Source organism: Rhinatrema bivittatum, chromosome 8, assembly GCF_901001135.1.
Source record: "Rhinatrema bivittatum chromosome 8, aRhiBiv1.1, whole genome shotgun sequence".
NCBI classification, from domain to species: domain Eukaryota; kingdom Metazoa; phylum Chordata; class Amphibia; order Gymnophiona; family Rhinatrematidae; genus Rhinatrema; species Rhinatrema bivittatum.
The window spans coordinates 48,771,246-48,794,597 of record NC_042622.1 but is presented as its reverse complement, the minus strand read 5'-3'; the positions used below and the strand labels follow the sequence as shown (position 1 = coordinate 48,794,597).

Here is a 23,352-nt window from a genome sequence, read left to right as displayed (position 1 = left end):
TTGAAGTGCAGGTAAAATGGCGCATTTCGCTGAATGCGCCTTTCTGCATCGGTGCTTGAGTTTGTAAGCAGTGATTGGAGGACATTAGGTAGCCACTTTTTATACTAGAGGACGGACACCCACAGGGGAGCGTTTGGGCACTCTTGTTAGCTGTGCTTGCATGTTAAAGTTCAAGAGACGAGCAGTTCCTTGGTTAATTTTTGCATGTTGTGAATGTCACCGGACAGGACCGGCTTGATGACCCAAGAAATGACCGTCCTCCCTGGAACATGTTTGAGAGGAGGGGGAAGGACAGTGTTCCTGAACAGTCTGGACACCCCGCCCAGAATCGATAACTACCCACGCCCCCTCTTTTTTTTTTTTTTTTTTTTTTTTTGGTTGCTCACAAGACTTCTCGTGGTCCCAATGCCTGGTTGGGGAGTGGATCTCATTTACTTGTAAAATTAATAAATTGAGGGCTCCTTGTTTGTGCGGGTCAGTTTGACAGTGGTGTTGCTAACAGCGAGAGCAGAAGATCTGCATCGGGTCCCATGCCGAGACTCTGATGCTGTCCCTCCTTGGCAGCAGCAGAGCGCTCACCCCCCGGGAAGCCTGGGGCTGGCGGCAGCTCTTCAGGTGACTTGCTTTCTCTGCACCGCAGAAAAATCCTCTTGCAGCCTTTTTTGGGACGGGTAAGTGGTCCAGGTATTGCTTCGGTTTTTCTTTTCAGTATTGATCTCTTTGGACTTTATTTTGTGTTGTACGACTGAACCACCTTCGTCTTGTAGCTGCGGACCAGGAATCGAGCAGTTAGCCTTTATCTGGTGGCCGAAGAGCCATATGTGGTGGTTTGGGTTTTTTGGTTGGTGGTGGTTTTTATTTTACTGAAGTTAGTATGATTTGGGGGATTAATGGCTGAAGTTGAGGGTATGCTGAGAAAGGACAAGGCTGCCCTGACTGCTGCAATATTTTTATAATGTTTCATCTGATCTCCTTCATAGCAAAATTCCTATAGTGTGTGTGTGTGTTTTGTTTTGTTTTTTTTTGTTTGCAGGGAAGGGGGGCAGGGATGTCAGTCCTGAAAGCTGATCTGTCTTTGTCCCCTTTTTTTTGTGCTTATTGATACTGGGAAAGCAATTTTTTTGTATGGCATTTCACTCGTATATAAAATTCTTTCCCCGTTTTAAAACATTTAAAAAGGAAACTGTACAAAAAAAAAAGTAAAATGTACCAAACATTAGAAGATGTATCCTGAAAGGAAAATAGGATAAAGAGAAGAAAATATCCTCGCGCCGCCCCCACCCAAAGGAAAACAAAATGACATAGCCTATAATGTACTCCATTTTCCGCCGTATGTAGGCTAATTAAGTGACAGGAAAGCTCCAGAGCTGTGAATTTCTAATGGCCCAAATTCAAGCCACCTTTCCACCATGCACTTTGTGACATCGAGCCCTCTGTATTCAAGCAGATCATAAAGCTTCGAGCCACGGCACCTTGTAGCCATCTGTGTCATCGGCGCTGCATAGACTGACAGCTCAGACGATGTCGTCGTAGCGGTGAGAAATGCAAAACCGCACAGCTGATATTGTTCAGATTAGTGGCAGGCTCTCAGGAAAAGATTTGCAGCACTTATGTAACTTAGCAAAGGTGGGGGATATCCATGTGCTACTGTGCATGGGAGGAAGAGACTGCTTAGGGGGGACTTCAGTTCCTATTTTCTGTAGTCACAGAATGGGAGAAATCTGCTAAGCTGAGCAACATGGTTTTGTTTAGTAGATGTATCTTGTCCTTGGTGATGACCTTCGTTTTATATTTATATACTGAGCAATCAGTGTGCACAGAGCTGTAGAAAAAAATATGAATATTAAGAGCTTACAGTCTTTTAAATTGCAGGAAATTTAAAGTGACTTGATCAAGGTCCCCAGATGATTGATGGATAAAAGAACTGAAGTCAGTTCTCCAGGGTCATGTTTCTCCAGCTCTGCCGCACAGTAAGCCCATTACTGTCTGACTTTATTTTACAGAAATCTGACATTGGGATCTAGGTTCACATTTGCCTCAAATGTCCTAGTGTGGTATATTAAGCAGTAATTTTATACGCTTTAAGCCTTACCCCTCCATTTTTGTTCTTTTTGTTTTTAATATGTTTAAATATTCTGTCGCTTTCACAAACCTGGGTTTGAATAGGTTCCTGGAGGAGAAGTCCATAAACTATTAATCGAGTTGACTTATAAGAATAGCCACTGCTATTACTGGCATTAGTAGCATTGGATCTATTTAATGTTTGGGCACTTGCCAGGTTCTTGTGGCCTGGATTGGCCTCTGTTGGAAACAGGATGCTGGGCTTGATGGACCCTTGGCCTGACCCCCTAGTATGGCAATTTCTTATGTTCTTAGCCTCTTGTCCTTGGTTATGTCTGCCGGAGCACTTTACAGTCCTGTAGAAAAGCAGATGGGGCTGCTTTTGATTTTTCTAGTAGAGTATGGATAGAGATCCCATCACATTTTACAACAACCTAAGTTTACCTCTCAGCCTGCCCTGTATCTTACTGCAAGGTACCACCCTCCTAGAAAGACAGTCTCTCTCTTAAGCCCATACGTAGCACAATTCAGAAGCAGAATATGATTTTGCTTTTACGTGTTTGGAGCTTGCAAAAAAAACCTCCCAGGGTGACTCAACGTGTTGGGCGCTTTGCTGCTTCAGCCTCCTCAGATCTCATGACTCAGAGCAGTGGGCCGGGTGTTGTGGGAGTAAGCGTCAGCGAGGAGGGGGAGCGGGGGAACAGCAGGGAGATGCCTTTGACATTCCATCAGCTCCAGTCTCCTCCCCCGGCCCTCTCACCCATCAGGGGATTAGGACCACACAAAAGATGATGATAGGAATCTGGCCCGGCAAAAAAAAAGTGGTTTCTTTCCGGAGGCATTTCTTATAAAACGGTTTTGGGGGGGCGCACAGGTGGTGATCAACAGAAATAAGGAAGTCGCTGAGACCTAACTAGAGGAGGCCACCACCGGCCACTAACACTAGAGCCTCTACTTCCACTCCCTCCAGCTCATTTTGTGCTATCCCAGAAGTGTTCTTCAAACCCAATTTGTGAGCTGATGTAACATCTAAGAGCCCTCAAACTATGCAAAAAGTTCTGTAAAAGCAAGCGCTTCCATTATCTACCGCCAACACACAACATTATTGATTGGGGAGGCCTTGGGGTATAGCCAGGGCCAGAGATGGTTGTTAATAAAGTGAATATATTACTTTTAGCTTTTAGATATATGCTGATTTTGTATTCTATATTTTGGTCTGTTTAATAGCAGCACGTGAGCTGAATCATCTTTGCAATGAAGTAAGAGCTTGGGGCATTTTGTTCTTTGTAAACTGGGAGTGAATTATTTATCAGTGGGGGGAGGGGAAGAAACAATCATTCAGTACTAATTTCTCGCTGTCATAAAGTCAAAATATATTACTGCTTCCTTTTTCTATTTTGCAGAGCCATTTTTTTTTTTTTTTTTTGTAATTAATGCAGTTGACTGTCAACAGAGTAATTGCTGCCTGAAAGTAAAACATATTCCTTGGTCTGGTGCTGTGCACATCTGCTGCTAAATAGTTTTCTTTCTAAAACTCAGTCGTATCTAGGACTTTAGAGGACCTGATTTTGACATGCCACAAGAAATGTGTAAGAATGAGAGAGAGTGCATGCAGAATTAGTCATTGCATGGTGCTATTTCCTATTTGTTCTCTCCAGTGCTGCGTGTGTTTTTTTGGGTTTTGTTTTGTTTTTGTGTTTTTTTTGTTTGGGGTTTTTTTTTTTTATGCCTGGAAGTTTCCCCTTCTTTGGGCTTCCAGCTCATTCAGAATCTGTTTGTACTTGGCTAGGATAGCATGCGCCTTCATTCCTCGTCCCTAACCCCCCTCCAGCTAGCCTGGCCATTGCAGTGAGGAGCCTTGGGCCAGAACCCCTGCTCCCTACGTCTGGCAACGAGGTTTCACGGTTGTGCAGCGATTGAGACTCCACCCCCACTACAGCCAGGGACTGCGAACGCTGCCTCCACAGCACCTCCAACCCCGGCTGGCCCAGAAACTGAACCCGAGTCTGCAGCTTGGCCATGAAGAAGGAGAGTACCATAAATCAGAAAGACTCGGGCAATGATTAATGGCAAGTTTTGGGAATCCAGCTCTACCCTATCAATGAGTGCCCTAAGTTAGCTTTGCTAGAGAGAGGAAGTAAAATGCCATAGTAAGATGGACGTCTTGGCATTGCTGACTGGCAGAGATCCAGGGAGCTTCCTGGAATACTTCTAAGCCTTGAAAAACGTGTGACAAAGCTCGCGCCGTACCTCATCTGTTTCTGAGATTCCCACCCCAACCTCAAATGCCATTGTTTGTGCTGAAGGACTCCTTTTATAAATTACAAAACTTTGCCAGCCCACCCAAATATCCTGTTCTAGGAATTCAGCCTCTCAGATGCCTGCGATAGCTCAGATTCTTTGCTGGGTGAAGTCACGGATGGCAGGCGAGGGCCGGCAGTTTACAGGAAGAGCAGAACCGTAGCCTTGTATGGCACATTTTCCATGAGTCTGTAAGAGAATGGAAGTGGAGGAGGAAAAATGATCTGCCAGGAGGTTTTGTCTTTTTTTTTTTTTTTCACCTTCCTTTCTTGTTTGCTTTTGCCTCCTTTGAGTCTTATTCCGTAAAGTCGATCTCCTCTCCCCATTCCCCCTCATAGGTACAGAATGAGAATTTTTAAAAAAAATAAGGCCCTGTGTTTCCTACTGTATATGATATATATAGATATATACACGTACATTTTTTTTTTTGGGGGGGGGGGGTGTGGAGATTGCTGCCGAGAATTTCCGCCGCCAGCATGGAGCGCTAGTGACGTGCGGCCTGGCTTGCCCGTGTCTGCCTCCCAGCAGGTAGAAAGCTTCGGTAGACAGCGCAGCGTATCATTTACCGTCATCTGTACCGGCGTTCCACCTCCTTGCTATACCACATTTGATTTTAAGTCGTCTGAGAATTTTTTAATTTTTTTTTTTTCCCCCAAGAAAGGGAGACGAGTGTAGTCTGCACGGGGCACATGTGGGTTTTGTTCCTGCCCTGCCTCCACAGCAGTACCGAGCCTCTAAACACACCACGCCGGCATTTCTGTGTGTACCTTTTTTTTTTTTTTTTTGAGGGCGTTCCTGTGCAGGGGATGGGGGGGGGGAGCAGCAGCAAATAACAGCCACGCCTTGGGTCCCGCAGCCTCATGGGTAGCCCCCCCCCACCCACCCCCCGATTACTACATTTCAGCATCCCAGATCTTCGCTGCGGTTGATCCGCCCCGGGAGAGATGGCCCCTCCCGGTGTCAGCCCTGACCGCAGGGCTCAGCTTTCAAGGGCCCTGCGGCCACCTAGGAATCTGGGAGGCCCGCTCAGGAGCGCACTGCGCGAGAGGAGGCGGCGAGGCACCTGTGTCTGGTGGTAGGCGAAGGATCGGTCAGCCCGGGGGAAGATGCCGGGCTCCAGAGCAGGGTCACGGGTGAGGGTTGGGGGGGGGGGGGGGGGTGGCTGCACTGTGCTGAAGCCGCTGCCATTTCCGGAGTGGGGAGGGGCGCCAGAATTTGGTTTTAACACGGGGCGTCACTTAGCCAGGCTGAAATTGTTCTAGGCTTACCTGGTTGCTTCTTGTACTTGGGTGTGTTGTTCCTGCTTCACAGTCTTTTTTTAATTTATTTTTTACATAGCTACAGGATGAACACACAGTGCCCCTATTTAGCGAATTTGAAAAGCGGCGAGTGGGCGCATACGTAGGCACATATGCTAACGCGTGCAAAAGGACACGGCCATTGTAGCTATGTACTACGGTAGTAACACAGCCATAGCATTTACAAGGAATCTCTGCTGCCGGGTTTCCCATTCCCCTAATGATTGTATCTTGCTTCCTTTAGAGAGGGTTAAAAGGCCAAGTTTTGCCCTAAATAAATAGGGTTTTGTGTTTGTTTTTCTTTATCGTACTTTTTTTTTTTTTGTCTTCTATTTTAGCTGTAAAAATGGAGCTGCAGGGGTAGTGCATCCACACCCTTGTGTCGCATGGGCATTGTGTGCCCAGGGATCCCCTCCCCAATCCCCCTGCAAAATAAAGAATCAGCAAGGGCCAGGAGGTCTCCCGGGGTCTTTGAAAGAGCGAGCAGTCTGTGCAAATCACTTTTTTTTTTTTTTTTTTTAAATTTCTTTTTAAGGTGTCTCCTTTCTGTGTATAAGACGGCAGGGATTAGTTATCCAGTATCCTAAACCGGGGCACTGCATAAATTCCAAAACGTTTTCTGTTTCACCTTTCGTGACTGGTCAGCCTCTTCAGAGTGGATTGTGTTCAGGTATCGTAGGGTAAATAAAATAACTGAGCTTAAGTGGGGAAGATATTTTTATTTGGGGCAGAGTTGCAATTAAAGGTGCACATCTTCATTCCCCATTGAGTGAGTAGCAGGGCAAGAAAGGAGCTGCGTTATGATGACTGGAGGAGCATTGACATTTTGCATCCTCATCATCACTCCTTTCCAGTCGGGCATGGAGTGTGAGAGGACAGATTTGGGCGTTGCAATTGGTTAAATATCACAGATATTACAGGTACAAAGATCTGCATAATGCTGTGATAGCCTGGGGCCTCTTCTGAGAGAAGCCTGGCGGCTGGACCAGATTTATGAGCTGGTTCCGTACTGTGGGGCAGGTCCAACAGTCCGCTGGCCTCCCAAAGACCTGATTTTGGGTTCTTGGATGGGACAGTAAACCTTTCTTTTGGTGGGGTGTGGATGATGACTGCTCGCTCTCAAGCATTTTCTCACATTCTCTTTGCTGTGATCCGCTTTGCTGCTGTTTACAGCCTGCCAGGGCTGGGGTGTGGCTGGTTTGTGAGCTTCCTAGGATGTCCTTTTCCAGGTGTGGGTGTACCACAGGCGCTTATTTTGCTTTCTGTTTCCCATAGCGACGGCATAAGTCATCGCAGCTGGTCTCGGCGAGCCCTGCTGGATCGTGTGACGGATTTATTTATTTATTTATTTTTTTGCTGGATTGTCAAAGTTCCTGTTTGTATTACAGCTGATGAAACCTGAGAGCAAAGATGCACAGATATATGTGGGATGTTTGTTTCTCTTCACTAATCCAGGCGATGGTGATCCCTCCCCCACCCCCTGAGTGGGGAATGCAGTTCAGAGGCATAAAGCTATGACCCCTTTTTTTTTTTTTTTTTTTTTTTTTTTTTTCAATTTTTGAATCTTAAGTTATGCCAGTAATGCACTCACAATCTGAAATAATTTAGAGGGGTTTAAATATTGCATAAAATAGAGATCTTTCTCCTTCTTATTTAAAAAAAAAATCCTAAAACCCTCAAATTACAACTACTTGCTCTATTCCTCTGCATCGGCTAAACTGCTCTAGTTGAATAGATGCAGGGGAGAGGAGTAGCACAACTTTTAGCCGTCTGAGATATACAGGTACCAACTTATCACCACCTAGACCACAGGTACACTGTAGGCTACTCAATGGGACAAGATTTCTGCAGGGCAAGGTCGCACTTGCTCGCCTGTTGGAGGGATGAAGCAATGTATGGCCTCAGCCACCTCCATCATAATTTGTCTCCAGTACGTGTGCTTTTTTTTTTTTTTTCTTCCCTGCGTCAGTCTCTAGAAACTTTCAGTTCTTGGAACTGTCGCTCTTTTATTTATAGGACAAAATAGTGGCACTAAGTTCCTTAAAGTAGAACAGTTCCCTAAGTTCCAGGAATATAGAATATTTTGTTTTTAGTAAATGATGTGGGATTTTAATTTTCTCATAAATCTGCATCCTTTTGTTTATTGAATTTGACCTAAGTGACCATGGTTTTTAAACTGGGGCACTTTGCCTTAATTCAAAGAACCAACTGTGAAACATACAACTCATTCAAACATTAGCAAGCAGGTACAAATACAAACATTAGGTATGGCTTGCAATTTGATCTTACGTGGTCTCTACTTGCCGTCCTCTGCTGATGTGGCCAGGTATTCCTGTCCACACTGTAATGAGGGTGGCTGCTTTGTAGGGTTTCTCCTTATCCAGGACAATTCCTCTTTCTCCCCTGTACTCTACCTTCTTAGGCAGATAGATGAGCATGCAAGATCCTGCTTCGTTCACACCCAGCACCCCTCCCTTTCCTTGTCTATCCACAAAGTTTTGTAATCTAAATATTTACCGGTGTCAGCCTGCTGCCTAGGTCCCTGTGATAGCCTGCCAGAGGGACCCTGCCACACAAGCACCTGCATTTCTCCTAGGATGTCTTAATTGCTCTGCTTGCAGCCTGCTAACTTTAATTCCATCATCACAGTCAAATCTAAATAGCCAGCAATACCAGACATTTTGGCATCCTAGGCTCTCTTGCACAACCTGCCAGACAGATAAGGAACCGATGAGAAATGCTGACCCTACTGAAGGAACTAAACAGCTCTAAAAGGTGTGTAATAATAACCATTTTTAGGAACAAGTGTATAATACAACTTTGTGGGTATTTATGCAATGGATATTCCATGAGTTAGTTGCAAAATAACAGGCCATAGGCAGAACAAGTGCAAATAAACGAGAGACTGAAATAGCCCAAATCCTTTCTCAACAGTTTGGCTTATGCTTGGTGAAGGCCTGAGGAACTTGTGGTTACTTGTACATGGAGCCCGGGTCCCCCTTGTCTCAGGAGAAAAAATGGAGATCCTGAGCAGTGGGGTATTAAACCCAGGGCTAGCAGACGATGGGCAGTGAATGGTCTTTCCTCCCACGAGAAGAGGGGTTTATCCAGTTCAGGACTGAAGTGGAAGGGTGGAGTTAAACTAGCCGAAAAATCAGTGGGCTCAGGGGGTTTCTTCAGCTGTTTGTCCATGAAAAATATTTTTAGTGCCTCTCGTCAAAAGCTTCTTGAAAGATCTTGATTGCTACCCGGATTTCAGTGGGGGAATGTTCGATGGCTAGTCTGTTAACAATGGGACTGATTTCTTATTATTGGTGTAATTTTTATAGCTGGTGTCCAGAAGCTCCAGATTTTGTTGCTGCAATGTAATTGTGAATATGCTATAACAGTTAATACAGTGCATTTATCACTGCACACACCAGATTTGAGGAAATGTTTTTTTACACTGAGTAATCTTAGAAACAGGATTCCATCCAAAAAGCTCTATTAAGGTGTTGCGGGAGATCTCAAACTTAACTGGGCTGAACCGTAAGCTTGGCTTGTTCTGCCCTCCCCCCCCCCCCCCCCCCCACAGTAGCCTTAATTTTTGCAAACCCAAGCTGAACAGTTTTTGTTTGGTTTTTTTAAGAAAAGGGGGGGGGGTATGTTTTTGTTTAGTTTTTGTAAACAGTTACATTAGCTCTCCATTTAGCTCATGCGTCAACTGTTTCAAACGAATCTGGAAACCGAAAGCAATAGGGGATTTCAGGTTCTTACCTGGAATGTGTCTAGATCTACCTTTTGTATAACTGATTTGGGTTATGCACAAGGAGCTGCAGTCAGATGCTTGCATTGCATCCCATTGGAGAGCTAGGACTATAACAGTATTGGAGAAAAGAATGCATCATCCTTTTGGTTAGGAGTTGACCTAAACTGGGGAGAAGAGCAGGGGCCTGTGTGCCAGCTTTTGTAACAAGTCAAACTCCTGGGAGAAAATTTTCCTGATCTCTTGACTTGGGGGGGGCAGGGATGTTCTTGCTAATTTCATTTCGATGGCCTTTTCTAAAATATTTAACACCTTTTTTACCTAAGTTCATAGGAGCTAGAACCGTTGGATGAAAGTGATCCATTGCCCCACTAATAAGATTGTAACTCCCAAGACAGAGGTGCCCTACACCCCTCGACTTTGGTTACTTCACTGATTTTTTTGCCCAGTGGTTGTCATTTAGCCTCTGGCTCCCATCTTATGTCCCTATGGTGCCCACTTGGCTGATACTACAATCTTTTGGGAATAAAGGCGTTTTTGAAGTGCTGAAGGACGAGCTTGCTAACTGCAGTTCCGTGGTATGGGGTTCTAGTGGTTTGCTTCTGGAGCAGACTTTTCTCTCTACGTTGTGATGCCTTTCATTGGACCAACATGAGCCAGAGCTGTGCAGTGCATCAAGTTTTGAGGCCATCTACATCCCTTCTTTGTATGTGACCACTTGCATTAAAGTGGAAATCCTCTTCCCATTGATGTGATGAGAGATAAGGACTCTAGTCTGAATTTTTTTTTTTTTTTTGGGGGGGTGGGGGGTGTTTAAAATCTTTCCAGTTCTTGGTATATTAAACTTTCACCATCCACCTTACCATCTTACTGCTTTATGTGGTTTAAAAAAAAAATTTAAACCAACTGCATTTTCCACCTACACTGCAGAAAAGTGAGATAGTTGGCTTTAAACAGCAATAAATGTTTTGTTCGGAACATCTGTGTTTGTCGGTTTTTGGGGGGTTTTTTTTTTGTGCCAAGAAATGCAGGCAGTGAAAGGGGTGAAAGAATCCTTCCCCTAATATATTTTTTTTTCTATCGCAAACTGTCTATCACAGTTACACCGTACTGCGCCTGACCCCTATAATTGCAAAACCCGTCCGTCCCCACTGGTCTGCCCGATGAGTCATTTCCTCCTTGTGCAGTGAAGTCATGGCTGGCAGAGCGCCACCTGAACCTGTGATGTGTAGCGCTGGAAATGGAGAGATTAGCAATAGGAGATAACGAGACCACCTTCTAGCCAGGGTGGAAAAGTGCATAGGTAGCACGTGCCCTGCGCGTTGGCAGTCTGCCATTTATTAAAGGACTAGCGCTCACTTTCATTTATAGCTGCTTGCCTTTTTTTTTTTTTTTTGTAGCCAGAGTTTAAAAAAAAAAAGTGCCTTGTTTTTCTGATGAGCTAATTAAAGTTTTCAGCACCTCGCAGCTAAAATAATTGGTTCCAAAGCAGTGCTGTGCTATAAACAATCACATATTTTTTCCATAATTATATTGGCCAGTAACCATTGGTGTGTGTGTGTGTGTGTGTGTAGAAAGAAGTTTGTAAAGATGTTTCTTATTCTAGGCGAAACTGAAGAAAAACTTTATATTCAAGAATCGCATGGCCACTTCTTCCACACTCACCTTTCTATAACTTGTCCATTTTGACCTGTGCCGTTTTCTAGTTTCCCAGGATTTTGCTTATGGCTTCTTTTCTGGGTTGTGGAGTTGTGGTGCTCGGCATCGCATTTCTTTCATTCTGTCCATCTGTACTGTAAATCCTTGTCGTAGGGGAGTGCGCCCTGGCTGTTTCTGCTTTTCCTGGTAGGTCAGATCTTTATTTTTCTGCACATAGTTTGTTTGCACTGATTTATGGTGGCACACCTGACTCATGCTGGGTTGTGGTGTTTGGTTTTTTTTTTTTCTGGGGTGGTAACATTTGCTTGCATAAATCCAGCTGGCTCAGGAGTTGAGTTGCAAACAGTGCCGGGAACTGTACAGTAATGAGAGGGCACCTGCTGTCTCTTTTTTTTGTTGTTTTTAGTGTTTCTTCGGTGGTTTATGTGACCCGTTGACCCTGGTGCGCAGGTCTGCTAAGTTCCAGGCAGGTCAGTGACCCTCCCTGCACCGCTTTACAAATGCATCACTCTGTTACTGCTGGTTACTGACCCCCAGGGTGGGTGCTCAGCAGTGGGGAAGGAGGAGCAGGAAGGCCTCTGGAGGGGAACGCTTATAGAGACACAGAGGGGCAGCTCCAGGTCTGAGGTGGGAGAGGAGGAGCCTCGCCTCACATCTTTGGAGGAGCCTCAGTCCTGCAGCTTCTGAGGGGAGATCCCTCCAACACATCCTTGTAGCTTGAAAGGGAGACACCCTGCACACTCCTACACCTTAGGGACACACAAGGTAAATGGGAGGAAAGCCCCAACGGAGCATTCTGCCTAGGTAACCAGTACATCTTGCTACAGCCTAGTTACTGCTAGTGGTTCCAGGCTCCTGGGGCAGCCGTATTCTGGTATGACCTCTTAAAAACTGTAGGTCAGCACTTATCCCACGATACCAGTTTAGGGAAGGAAGGAAACCTCTCCAGCTGTATGAATCACTTTCAGTTCAGAGCTAGGATTTTGCCAGCAAACGCCTTGTCGTAAGGGAGCGGCTAAGCCAGTCGTGCAGCTATCCAGTTGCATTCACGGACTTCTGGTTCCAGTTTCTGCAAGAAGGTACTTTCTCCTCCATCATGGACTCTGTCCATGACGGTCCCCCGGCTTAACCCCATCAAACTATATCTTCTCCGCACGCCATCACAAATGGATATCTTCCTTTGCAATCCCTAATTTTCCTGTTTCTGGATAAACTGCAGCTTACTTGCACTGCAGGCAGTGAGCCGAGCGAAAGCATCTCTGTCCTGACTGCTTGTATCGATCTGCTCCTGTGCAGCGTGTGAGTGCTTGAGGTGCATTATCGGAAAGAGATCAGTCTGTGATTACTCGGGAGCCGTTTGCGTCCTTGATGTGTATGCACTTAACGTAGAACTTGGCATCCTCTCTCAGAGCAGTGCATTTACTTTCCTTTTTTTATTGTAAATTGTTTCCTCTTGTCGTTCTGCTTTTGCTGTGATCTGTGCATTGCGAATTGTGTTCTTAAATATAGAAACACAGAACTTGACAGCAGAAAAAGGCTTGCAGTTCTGTCTAACCTTCAGGTTTATACTTCCGACTGCAATAAAGCAGTTTTTCCTGCTTTCTCATCTCTGCCATCTTCTCTTTTTTTTTTTTTTTGCTCCATCTCTTGTGAGAGTCTGTTTAACGTATGCACAGCCTCTCTGTGAAGAAAAGTCCTTGCACTACTCCTGAGTCTGTCCTGTTCCGGGCTTCTGTCAGGACTCCTTGTTCTAGAACTCCCGTACCCACCAAAAAACAAGTTGAAGGTGGGACTTTCTTAAATTGTTCTTGTTTCTGGCTCCTAGAAACATAGACCATATGACCCATCCAGTCTGTCCATCCACAGCTCTCACACAGCTTTATAATCCCTTCCTCTCCCTCCAAGGTCCTCGTCGGGCTCTCTTAATTAAGCTCCAGCACCTCCACTCGGTGGTGGATGGGTGAACTAACACCATGTCTATAAAGAAATAGTCCCTTAGATTACTCCTGATTTTATCATCTTTTTGACTGATTCAGCTTCCAATTTTATATTCTGCCTTTTTGTGCATTGGTCAGTCACTTCAAAGTAGATTACATTTCAGGTCCCCTAAGTATTTCCCTGTTCCCAGAGGGTTTACAGTCTGTCTGTACCTAAGGTATGGAGGGTGAAGTAATTTGTACAAAGTCCCAAGAAGTGTCGGCAGCATTTTAACTTTGGCTTCCTTGGTTCCCAGTCTGCTCTAACCACCGTGTTACTCCTCCTCCTCCACTTCATGCTCCTTGGGAAATCTTGCATTATGCAGTAGCCCAATGTTTGGGCAGAATTCCCTCCCCTCGTATAATTCTGCATTTGCCCCATGGAAGTAGGTACTGAGAGCAGGAGGCAGCAACAGTAGCAATGCCAGTGGAAGTGAAGACCAGGCCAGAAGACACGAGCCTTGGCCTATGCAGCTTGAACAAAGAAGAAAGCAGTGGAGGTCCGGTGGAGCCTGAACGAATGAGGTAGACAGCAAACTTGGGAGAAGGTAGAAGAGTTGGGGTCTTGCTAAATAGGGCATGACAGACAGAAAGCTAGGGGAGGTCTTGCTGGGGAGAGGGGAGAGTACGGGGGGGGGGGGGTGAATGCAGAGAGAGTGAACTTGGGGGGTGATCTTAGGGGACAGAAGGGAGAGTGAATTGGATGAAGGGTTGAGCCTGGTGGAGCAGAAAAGGTTGGAGGGAATGGGATGGGAGAGCAGTCCACCCTGGGGTGAAGGAGAGTTAGTGAGTGAACTGGGGGATTGATCCAAGGGGAAGGGGGTTCAAGACATAAGGGGGGGGGAGAGAGCTGGGGGAGGATCCATTGAGCCTGAGGAAAGAGGAGAGCAGTCTGGAGAGTCCAGGCCTTATGATGGGAAAGTTCTGCATCTTTGAATAATGTAATGTAAACAGAAAAAAAATGTTTATTATGTGCAGAATTTTTAAATAGGCTGTGCAATTTTTAACTTTTTTTTTTTTCTTGCACAAAATTACCCCAGAAGTAGCTTCTTTCACCCTCATCTCATGACCCCCATGTTCTAGAGCCTCCTTACCTTCAAGGAGTATTAAATGTTGTCATATCTCCCCTTGTTCTCCAGAGTATACATGTTTAGATCTTTGTCTATCTCCATGTGCTGACCATTTTAGTAACTGTGCTGTGGACTGACACCATCTGGTTTATATCCATTTTGAAGGTGCAGTCTAGACATCCAAATGAGGTCTTGCAAAAGACTTTATACAGAGGCAATATCACCTCCTTTTTACTGCTACCTATTCCTCTTCCTGGCTTTCACGGTCACCTTATCTACCTTTAACCGCTTTAAGCTCATTGGATATGATCATCCTCTGACCCTTCTCTCGGTTTGTATGCAGAACGTCACCCACCCATACTCTTTATACTCTGGTTTGCACAACCCAAATGCATGACCTTGTATTTTTAACATGAAATCTTCGCTGCCAGACTGTGTAGACCATTCCTCAAGCTTCACTAGATCCCTTGTGCTTTCCACACTATCCAGGGTGTCTACCCCATTGCGCATTTTGGTATTATCCACAAAACACACAAACTTTCCCCCACTGAGGACAAACTAACCAGCCTGTAATTCTGACTCCTTACTTCCGCTCTTCTGAAGAGGGACCACATCTGCCTATCTCAAGGTCTTTGGGAACCACTCCCGATACTAAAGAAGCATTTCAAGAGTCAAGACGGCAGAGGCGTCGGGACTTATCTGAGTTCCCTCAGTACCCTCGGATGTATCCCCACTGCTTTAGCCATTTTTTTACTTTTGCTAGCTGCTCATGAGCACCGTCTTCTTCTGAAAGCTGAAGGCTGCTTCACTTTGGTTTGTGTTTGTGGCAGCTTTCTCTGCTCTCTGTCGGTGAATGCTGAACAGAAATGTAAGTAATCCTCCGTCTCCCCCGGCTCCCCTTTCACCTTTGAGACATACAGTTCCACTTTTGCACGTCTTCCAGTCACTAAAACATCTTAAATGTAAAGTACCCCTTCTTTTTTTAAACGTATTAGCTATTTTTTTTTCACTTGCACTGTTGCTCTCCCAGCTTCTTAGCTTTTCCAGATATTGTGATTTCTTGAGTTTGACCACTTTTTTTTTCCCTTTAACTTTTCATACACCTTTTTTGGAAAACTAATAAGCCTCTCTTCCCTCCCCCCTTATGTTTATTTTCCTAACAAGTTTATCACCCTTACAATATCTCCTTTCGGTTTTGCCTAGTGCTCTTCTCTTCTCCGTAGCCTATCCCATCCGGTTAACTCGTTGAGGAATCATCGTGACAGAGTTTTAGCAAAGTCCAGGACTCATCTTTGAATGGCTGCACTCTTAATACCGAACCGGACCATCCTGTCATCATTGGATCCCGCATGATCACTCACTAGGACATCAGAAACCCTCTCCCCCATTCATAAGTATCAGAATCAGTATCGTTTCCCCCTCCCGATGCTGATTTTTACCAACAGTTGCCAGAACGATTCTTCTGGCAAACAATCCAAGGACCCTCCCTGCTTCTAGATGATGCCACAGACGGGACGTCTCAGTCAGAGCGTGAAATCACCTAGCCAAGGGCACCTCCCCTTTCATAGCAATTTTGCGAATGTCTTCAATTAGATCCCTGTCTGTCTTTCTTCTGCCTGCAGTGGCGTTGTGTATATCGCACCGTACAAATGGATATTCTATTTTCCTCTTTCCAGATTAGCCCAGTGCCCCCTCCTTACCTCATAAGTAAGCCCTGTAGTTCTGTTGCATTAATATTTAATTTCATATATAGTGCCGCCCTGACCTTCCTGAATAGATTATAGCCTGGTATAACTGTATCCCAGTCATGGTTCTCTTTGTACCATCTCTCTGATCGCCTCTTTATTGAAGTCGCCCCTCTTCCGTGACTGCCTGTAGGTCATGGATTTTGTGTCCTATACTACGATCATCAGTGTTCACCGCTTTCCAGATGTTGCCCCTTTTTTAAGCAAAATAAAAAAAAAAAAAAAAGACTCATCTTATTGGGAAGCGGGAGCGCACGCACGGATGTGTGCCAGACAAGGAAGAGAAATTACAGGTCGCTATAATTTATAGGCCGATATCATTGTTTTGGGTGTTGCAGGTGTGCTGCCTTGTCAGCAGTTCATGGTAATCTGCCTCTCTCACGCCCAGTCAGCAGGAAAAAGGTAGTCATCCCGTTAAGGTGGAACCAGCTAGTTTTCCAGTGCTTACCTTTGCTGTGCCTTTTAGCAGCAGTACGAACATCTAAAAACATTTGTGTTCATTTTAATTGTAGAATAAAAAAAATAATAATAATAAACACTCCCTCTTATCATTCCGGTTTTTATTTTAGACAGAGAAAGAAACCGTTTGGATAAAAATATTAAGTGTGACTCATAAACCTTCAGAATTATATTGTAACAACCTCATCTAAGGATAGTTTTTCCCCTTCCCTTTTCCATATGTCTCTCGTGCAATGGAGCAGCGCTAAATTTAATGATGTGAGATGAGTTTTGCTAGTTCAGTGCTTCTCTGCCTGCTGCAGCTTTGAGCCCCTCCTTTCACAGGTACGTATTACTGACCCACACAGCGCCCCTTAGCTCTACTTAGAGGCAGTAATAGGAGCTGTGCACCCCCGCATCTCTCTCCCCCCCCCCCCCCCCCCCCCCCCCCCAAAAGAAAACCATTCATTGGGCACTTACACAGAAATCATTAATACAAGGGGAGTAAAACTCCCGAGGCTCTTTGCAGACTGGATAATTGTTGCTATTAGCAACAACCAATGTTGCGTGCACTTTTTCCATGTGAGGACCCAAAAACCCCATTTTGCTAGCAGCCCTGTAATCTCCTGTGTAAATCCGGGGGTCCCACTTGCTGCTCCCCCCCCCCCCCCCCCAGGACATTCCCTGTGCTGCTTGTTAATCTTCCCCCCCCCCCCCCCCCACAGACCATCCTGCTGGTGGAGATAGAAATAGATTTACCTGACGTGTAGAGGAACTGATTTAATAACATTTTAGCCGCCTTGATTTGATTTTTAGCGCTGTTTTTACAATGAAATTAACCTGGTGTCTTTGCATGAGCCCAGTCTCTGCATGTTTGTTTGTTTGTTTATTTTTTTATTTTTGTGCGCAGTAATTCGGGAAGGGATGAAGCACCTGATTGGTGAGATCACAAGTTAAATTACGTTTCCTGTTACATAGGTGGAAACTGATAGTTCACGTTTCTGACGTCACCATGTAATCCTCTGAGGCAGACATTAGGGTGGCAGGTAAGGACCCCGCGCAGGGGTAATCTTCTGGCTGGGGCCTGCGGTGGTCTCCATCTTCCATGCTGCAGCGTGGGGAAAAGGTCCCGGGCTTGTAACCTGGCAGCAAATCGCCACTACCCCCCCCCCCCCCCATGCGGGTCGGCTTCCTTTTGCAATGCCGTAGATTCCAGTTGATCTCTGGCTTTAAGTTAACTTTCGCAGCGCGCTCCTGTCTTGAATGCCGTTACTGCTTTGGCCTCCACCAGGAAGCTGTCCCGTGTGTTCACCACACCCTGCGAAGGCAGATTCTTCCTGGACTTCCTTTGACATCTTTTCTAAAAATTCCTTTCCTAAACTTTGCTTTCTCTGCATGATTTATACCTTTTTGAGGTATTTTGATAGTCTTCCCTCTCTCTCCCCCCCCCCCCCCCCCCTAGGTGATTCCTGTGGGGAGCAGTAACTACCAAAGTCAATAATACTCTCCCAAAGTCACTCTTCAGGACCCCCCCCCCCCCCCAACTGTTTCTGGTTTTTAAGAAAAACTATGCAGATTAGCCTGGTTGATTGACCAAATTTATATGCATGTGTGCGGCTCATGCTCACTAATTGTGCATATTCTGAAACTCAGAATCTGTGCAAAGTCCTGGGGATCTTGTTTGGGAAATCCACCTGGACTGAACTAGTAGTATTCATCTTCCATCTGGAAGGCCGGATTTTCCTTTTCCCAGTGTCTCTCCTCTCAGGATGGGAGTTGGAACATCAGTTGCAGTAGCTTCAGCTGAACCTCCTGTGATTGCACTGCTTGCATGCTTACGTACTCCCGGCTCTTCCTTCAAGTCCAGCCGCCTCCTGGTTGCCCAGGTGCTTTCGCTAGGTGATGATCCAAGGGAAGGCAGTAAAATGCTGCATCCGTAGCCAGTTCTGCAATGGTGCAAAAAAAAAAAAAAGTCCTCTTCCCAACCCTAAGTATGGTGATCCGCTTGGAATGTCTGGATTAGGACTTTTCCCTGTTGCATCTACCAAAATCATGTTTTTTCTCTGCAAACCTCTCCAATTTAATTTTCATAGTGCTGTAGTCATTACATCTGCTGACAAAATAGTCCATGGATTTATGCCACTGTGCCTTCCTTTTTGAACACTTAGATGATGCCTCCTCATTGTGTTTGTTTGTAGTGTCTGTTAGCATTTCATGGGTCTGAGAGCCATTCTCGGATCTTCTAGTAAGTCCTCCCTTCTCTTTTGTACGACGACCTCCTCCTTCAGGATTTCATGTGCACCGAATCGGCCGGGCACCTTTTTGGCATGCACAGAATTCATTAGAATTTATCTTGCGTGGGAAATTCTGAAGTTGGCCTAAAGAAAAGCCCCCAGTACCTGCTTGCAGGATTTGTTTGGGGCCTGCAGTGATCCCATGTGTTCTTGTTCCTCTTGTCTAAACCTGCATAAGGCCTGGTGACCTCCGGTGAGTACAGTCCTTCATTTTTTCCGAGCACGCACACATGGCCTTGGATCATTCGTCTAGGTGAAAGGGGAGCCAGGTAAAACGCCATTGTATTGGACGTTCAAAAGGCAGCAGAACTAGAGCTTAAAAGCAGAGCAATACTAAAATCTAGAGTGGGGTTTTGTGGATGCCAGGTTATTCCACTTGGATAGGTAAAAAAAAAAAAAGGTCAAACATATTGTCGGGAAGAACCTTTTTTTATTGGATTGACTTATTACATCTCCTCGAAAGTTAGTCACATACGTTTTACTGACTATATAAAGGGCTATCACCTACAGCTTCTTTGGCTTTTTTTAACTATTTGAAATCTAGAAAACCTAGAATGTATTTTTCTTAGGTTCTTCTGGCAGTCAGGGTCTCTTCAGAGGCAGTCTTTGGGCTGACTATATTTGTAAGGCCATAGAGAGAGGAACATGGGAGATCTAGAAGCTGACTTACTAACCTGTGGGATTTCCTGTGGATTGGCAGCTTAGTTTGTGCCAACCACCTGTGTAGAAATTTCCCATGCGAATCTGGGCTCCAGATTAGTAGTAGGTTTTGGTTTGTTTTTTTTAATATATTTATTTTGGTTTGTGAAAGCTGGCATGCAAAACTGGTATTTGCTGAATTCTGAATTGAGGCGTTGCAGCTGCTCATTTTTTACTTTTTGTAAACTTGCGCATGTTGGTTTACTATGCATGGAGGGCATGGGGACGTTTTGCAAGTGTTTTCACAAACAGGCTATGGAAAAAATGTGCAAATGCCGAAAACGCCAGCGTCTTTTCGCACATTTTTACAGGTTTAAGACCCAGTCTGCAAAAAGCGTGCACAGTTGAGTTCATTGGTCCCTGATTGGAATCCCACTTCGTCTATTCTCTGTCACACAGACGGTCTCTTGTATACTCTGACTTCCACTACAATATGCTCCTTGTACCTAGATGCTATTTAATCTCGTATGGCACCGTGTGCCCGGACAGAGTTCCCTCTTGCATTCATTTGATCCTCGCTCCTGTAGCGCTCTTTGTCTCCCTTCATTAAGCTCTCTGTGTGCAGCATCCTGTTGCCCGGCAGTGCCCGGAGAGAGCTCTGTGATTTGAATGGTGAACAAGGACCTAGAGCAGCAATGAATCATCTCCTGTGCTGAGAGGGACCTAACCAGTCGCCAGTGAGTAAGTGCTGAGCTAGCTGCGGAGAGTCAGCAGGTTGGACAGCTGGGGACCTTAGCAAGTGGGTAAGTCACGTGGTGGAAATAAAACATTGCTAATGGGGAGCAAGAGGGGCTTTTATTATTTTTTGTTCAGGACTAATATTGCCACTTTAGGGGCCATGAATAAGGTTTTTTTTTGTTTTTTTTTTTATATACTTCAGGGTGGGGGAGATCACAGATTACTTTTTAGATTCTCTTGATGGCTTTTTAAAATTCATATATTGATAAACTACTGAACGTTTTGGTTTTCTCCAGTACTAAAAAAAAAAGTCTTTTAAAAAAGAAAAGAAAATTTGGTTGCAGCAGAGAAATGCTGACCCTGGGGTAAGACGGCAGCTTGCATGGTTCTTTATCAGAGTTGGAGCCCGTAGGATCTTGTACCACTGAAGCTGTCCAGCGAGTATCGTGTTCTAATAAAAGATTTACTCTGGGTAAGGTGAAAGCATCTGCTGAGCCCATCCTTTCTTTTTCCCTGCTCAACTCTTAGGGTTTTGAGGAATATTGCAGTATTTTCAGAGGCAGGTGAATCAAAGATTTTCTCCAGGGTAAAAGACTGATCTGGGTTTTGGCTGATTTTCAGATCATAAATCTGACGCAGTACTCTTTTTGCCTCAAAACAGATACCTCTCTACCCTCTTGATTCTAAATAAAGTGCAGAATTCTCCTCGCACGTTGTCTGTCTACCAGAACTGCACACCCTCTGGCTAAATACGACAGGCACACAGTCCCCAGGCAAAATATTAATACTACCTGCCTCACTTTCATTGTGAAAGTCTCTCTTGTTCCAAATGAAATATTGTTCTTTTGGTTCTTGCTTTAGGACCCGGTAAGTGCACTTAAAGCTGCGCTACAAACATACAGTGCTCTTCATCTTGTCTAGGGCCTATTTTATACCACTGACTCCCTCCTTCCGACTTGCAGCTTAGTTGAAACCAGCCCCTAGCTGGGACTACATCCCCCATAAGCAAGCCTTGGTTCACAACTCCCAGGGGGGGTTCTTTCCCTCACTTCTTGGCCATCCTGTCGTGTGGTGCAGAAGCTGGGATGCCTGCACCCGATGTCTGGGTATTAGGGATGCTGCTGAGTGGTGACTGGGCTATTCTTCCCCGAAGGCCTCTGGAGCCAATGCAAAGTGCTGGAGAAGCTGGACTTGGGGCTCAGGTCTCCTGCATGGCAGCATGTAGCCCCTTCTTAGGCTGTCGCTGTCTATTTTTAGAGAATGCATGCCAGGAATGATGATTCTTTCCTACTGCTGGTCTGGCAAAGCTCTGGTACCCTGTCTGGGCCCGATAGGGCTATGTGGAAGGTCAGAAGGCAACTATGGGACCAGGAGCCAGGAGACTGCTGCTGATATGGTTAGAATAAAAAGTAGTGTGTAGGGGGGGGGGGGGGGTGGTTTGCATGTTTGTTTTTTCATAGATATATATTCTTAAAGTAGAATTGCACTGCAAAATGTACTCGTGAGGAAACATTCAAACATAGCTGTAATTAAAAAAAAAAAAAAAAAAAAATGCAGGTGTTCTATAATGAAATAGTGATCCCTATTTCTAGCAAAGTGAAGACATTTCCCCCAGAAAAAATTCCTGTGTATTATTCAGTGAGTCGCACTCTGTTGTAAAAAGTAAATAAATAAAAATAATAAATACTATTATAGCAAATCTCAGTTGCTATTCTATTATAAAGAAGAGAAGAAGACACCAAATTGTCAATTCCCAGCATTTGCTGCATCATTGTGGGACAGCAATGAATGACACCATCACAAAAGAGAGAGCAATGGACCAACGGCAAACGAGGTAAGCAAGCATTCCAGTCTTGATCTTGTTGGCTCTCAGGAGATGCAGAATTTCGCTGCTCATCCTCTATTTGACTTAAACCCCTCACCATCTTAACCTAGGCAAAGCTGCTATCTCCCTTTTCAAGGGAAAATCGGCATCCAGAGCCCCTATCACACAGCCTGAATGCAGATGGGGAGGTCTGGGAACGATTTCTGGCTTTCTGCCGTAGGGCACACTCCAACACTTTAGGGTGAAGCGCTGGTCACTTACATGGCAGCAGCAGCCTGTGGTGCGACCGGAGTGCTGGTCGCTTACTGGAACGGAGAACCGCACCCCAGTGCACGGTGGGAGCCGTGAACGTCTGGTTAGCTAGCCACGTGCACCTCATGACGCTGTAGCTCTTCTCCCACAGTGCTTTAACTCTAAGGGATTCTGACTTCATATTAACCCTACAGCGTGGCAGTGCACAAAGGCTCATTTTCAGCCCACCTGCAGGAAACTTTGGAAGGTTCCCATTCCAAAGGACTTCATCATTCCAAATTTTCGCCGGGAGCTTAATTAACCAGACTTGAACAAGCAAGAATCCATCAGCTATATATTCTGTATGTTTAAATAAATAAAAAAATAAATAGCAAAACCCTTCAGGTGTGCTGTGTAAAACCTGGCATGGCTGGAAGTGCTGCTGCTGAAGGAGCCCTGCAGAAGCTGTCGCAGTGTGCTTCCCATTGCTTTGCACGTTTCTCGGAGCAGTGCTACGTGCATGGGTACATGTTTGTAACACGCCCCCCTGGATAGAAAGAGGGCATGTTGAGCCTGCCTCGGAGACTCTCGTGCATTATATCCTTTTCCTTTATCAGTGAGGATTCTGTCCAGTTCATTGAAAACCTCTGTAGAAGTCGATCCTATTAAATCTAATAGACTCCCTGATGTGATTGGGGGGGGGGGGAGAGTCTGACATAAAAGGCAACAGCTGGGACCCAGTCCCAGTTGCTGTAATTATGGAGGTTCTTATCTCAGTCCTGCAGGCTGCCTGACTGACATCAGTGACTCTGCTGCAAGTTCTTAACACAAAACTATACCGGCCTGTGTTTGTGGTAATAATGAATGGAGCAGGGACTCGCTCTGAGGTGGAGTCCCCCTGTCCCGATGAATGTAATTCTTAAGTGCGTTGTAACAAATGACTGGAAGAGAAGATCATGGTGAGCAATCAGAGCAGGAGATATCATGGGGGAAAATCATTTACTAAACTTTCTGCCTAGAGCTGAATTTAAAAACGGAATGAAATTGACATTTTAAATAAACTGTGGTACGTGACCCCGAATAAATGTTTCGGTCTTTGGCGATAGTACAGAGCTTTGTTGGTCGTATTTGGTGCTGGTGGGGAAACAGAGATTTTCTGCAAGTTAATAGAGTAGCAACAGCATAGCGGGTGAGGGCAGCAGACTGAGACCGTGCGAGAGCCGTCCAGCGATTCCTGTGATATACCAGCCACAGAAGCGTAAACACTTGTAAGATATTACTACTTTATTCAGCCTTTTGTGCTGTTTTCCCTCTTTCGAGGCTGTTGCCTGA

At 45.2% G+C, this 23,352-nt stretch overlaps 1 protein-coding gene across 4 annotated transcripts in view; it reads left to right on the top strand.

The window, feature by feature from the left end:
* Window positions 1-23,352, top strand: part of DLGAP4 (DLG associated protein 4) — a 612,818-nt gene that overhangs the window by 574,649 nt on the left and 14,817 nt on the right. Inside the window, exon 1 of one of the 4 annotated variants that reach the window (XM_029611586.1) lies at window positions 21,578-21,798. The exons of the other annotated variants lie outside the window; for them this stretch is intronic. Within the exon in view, the coding sequence (XP_029467446.1) occupies window positions 21,753-21,798 (46 nt within the window). The 5' untranslated portion in view covers window positions 21,578-21,752. Of the gene's footprint in view, window positions 1-21,577; window positions 21,799-23,352 lie in introns of those variants that run through there. 4 annotated transcript variants of the gene reach the window in all.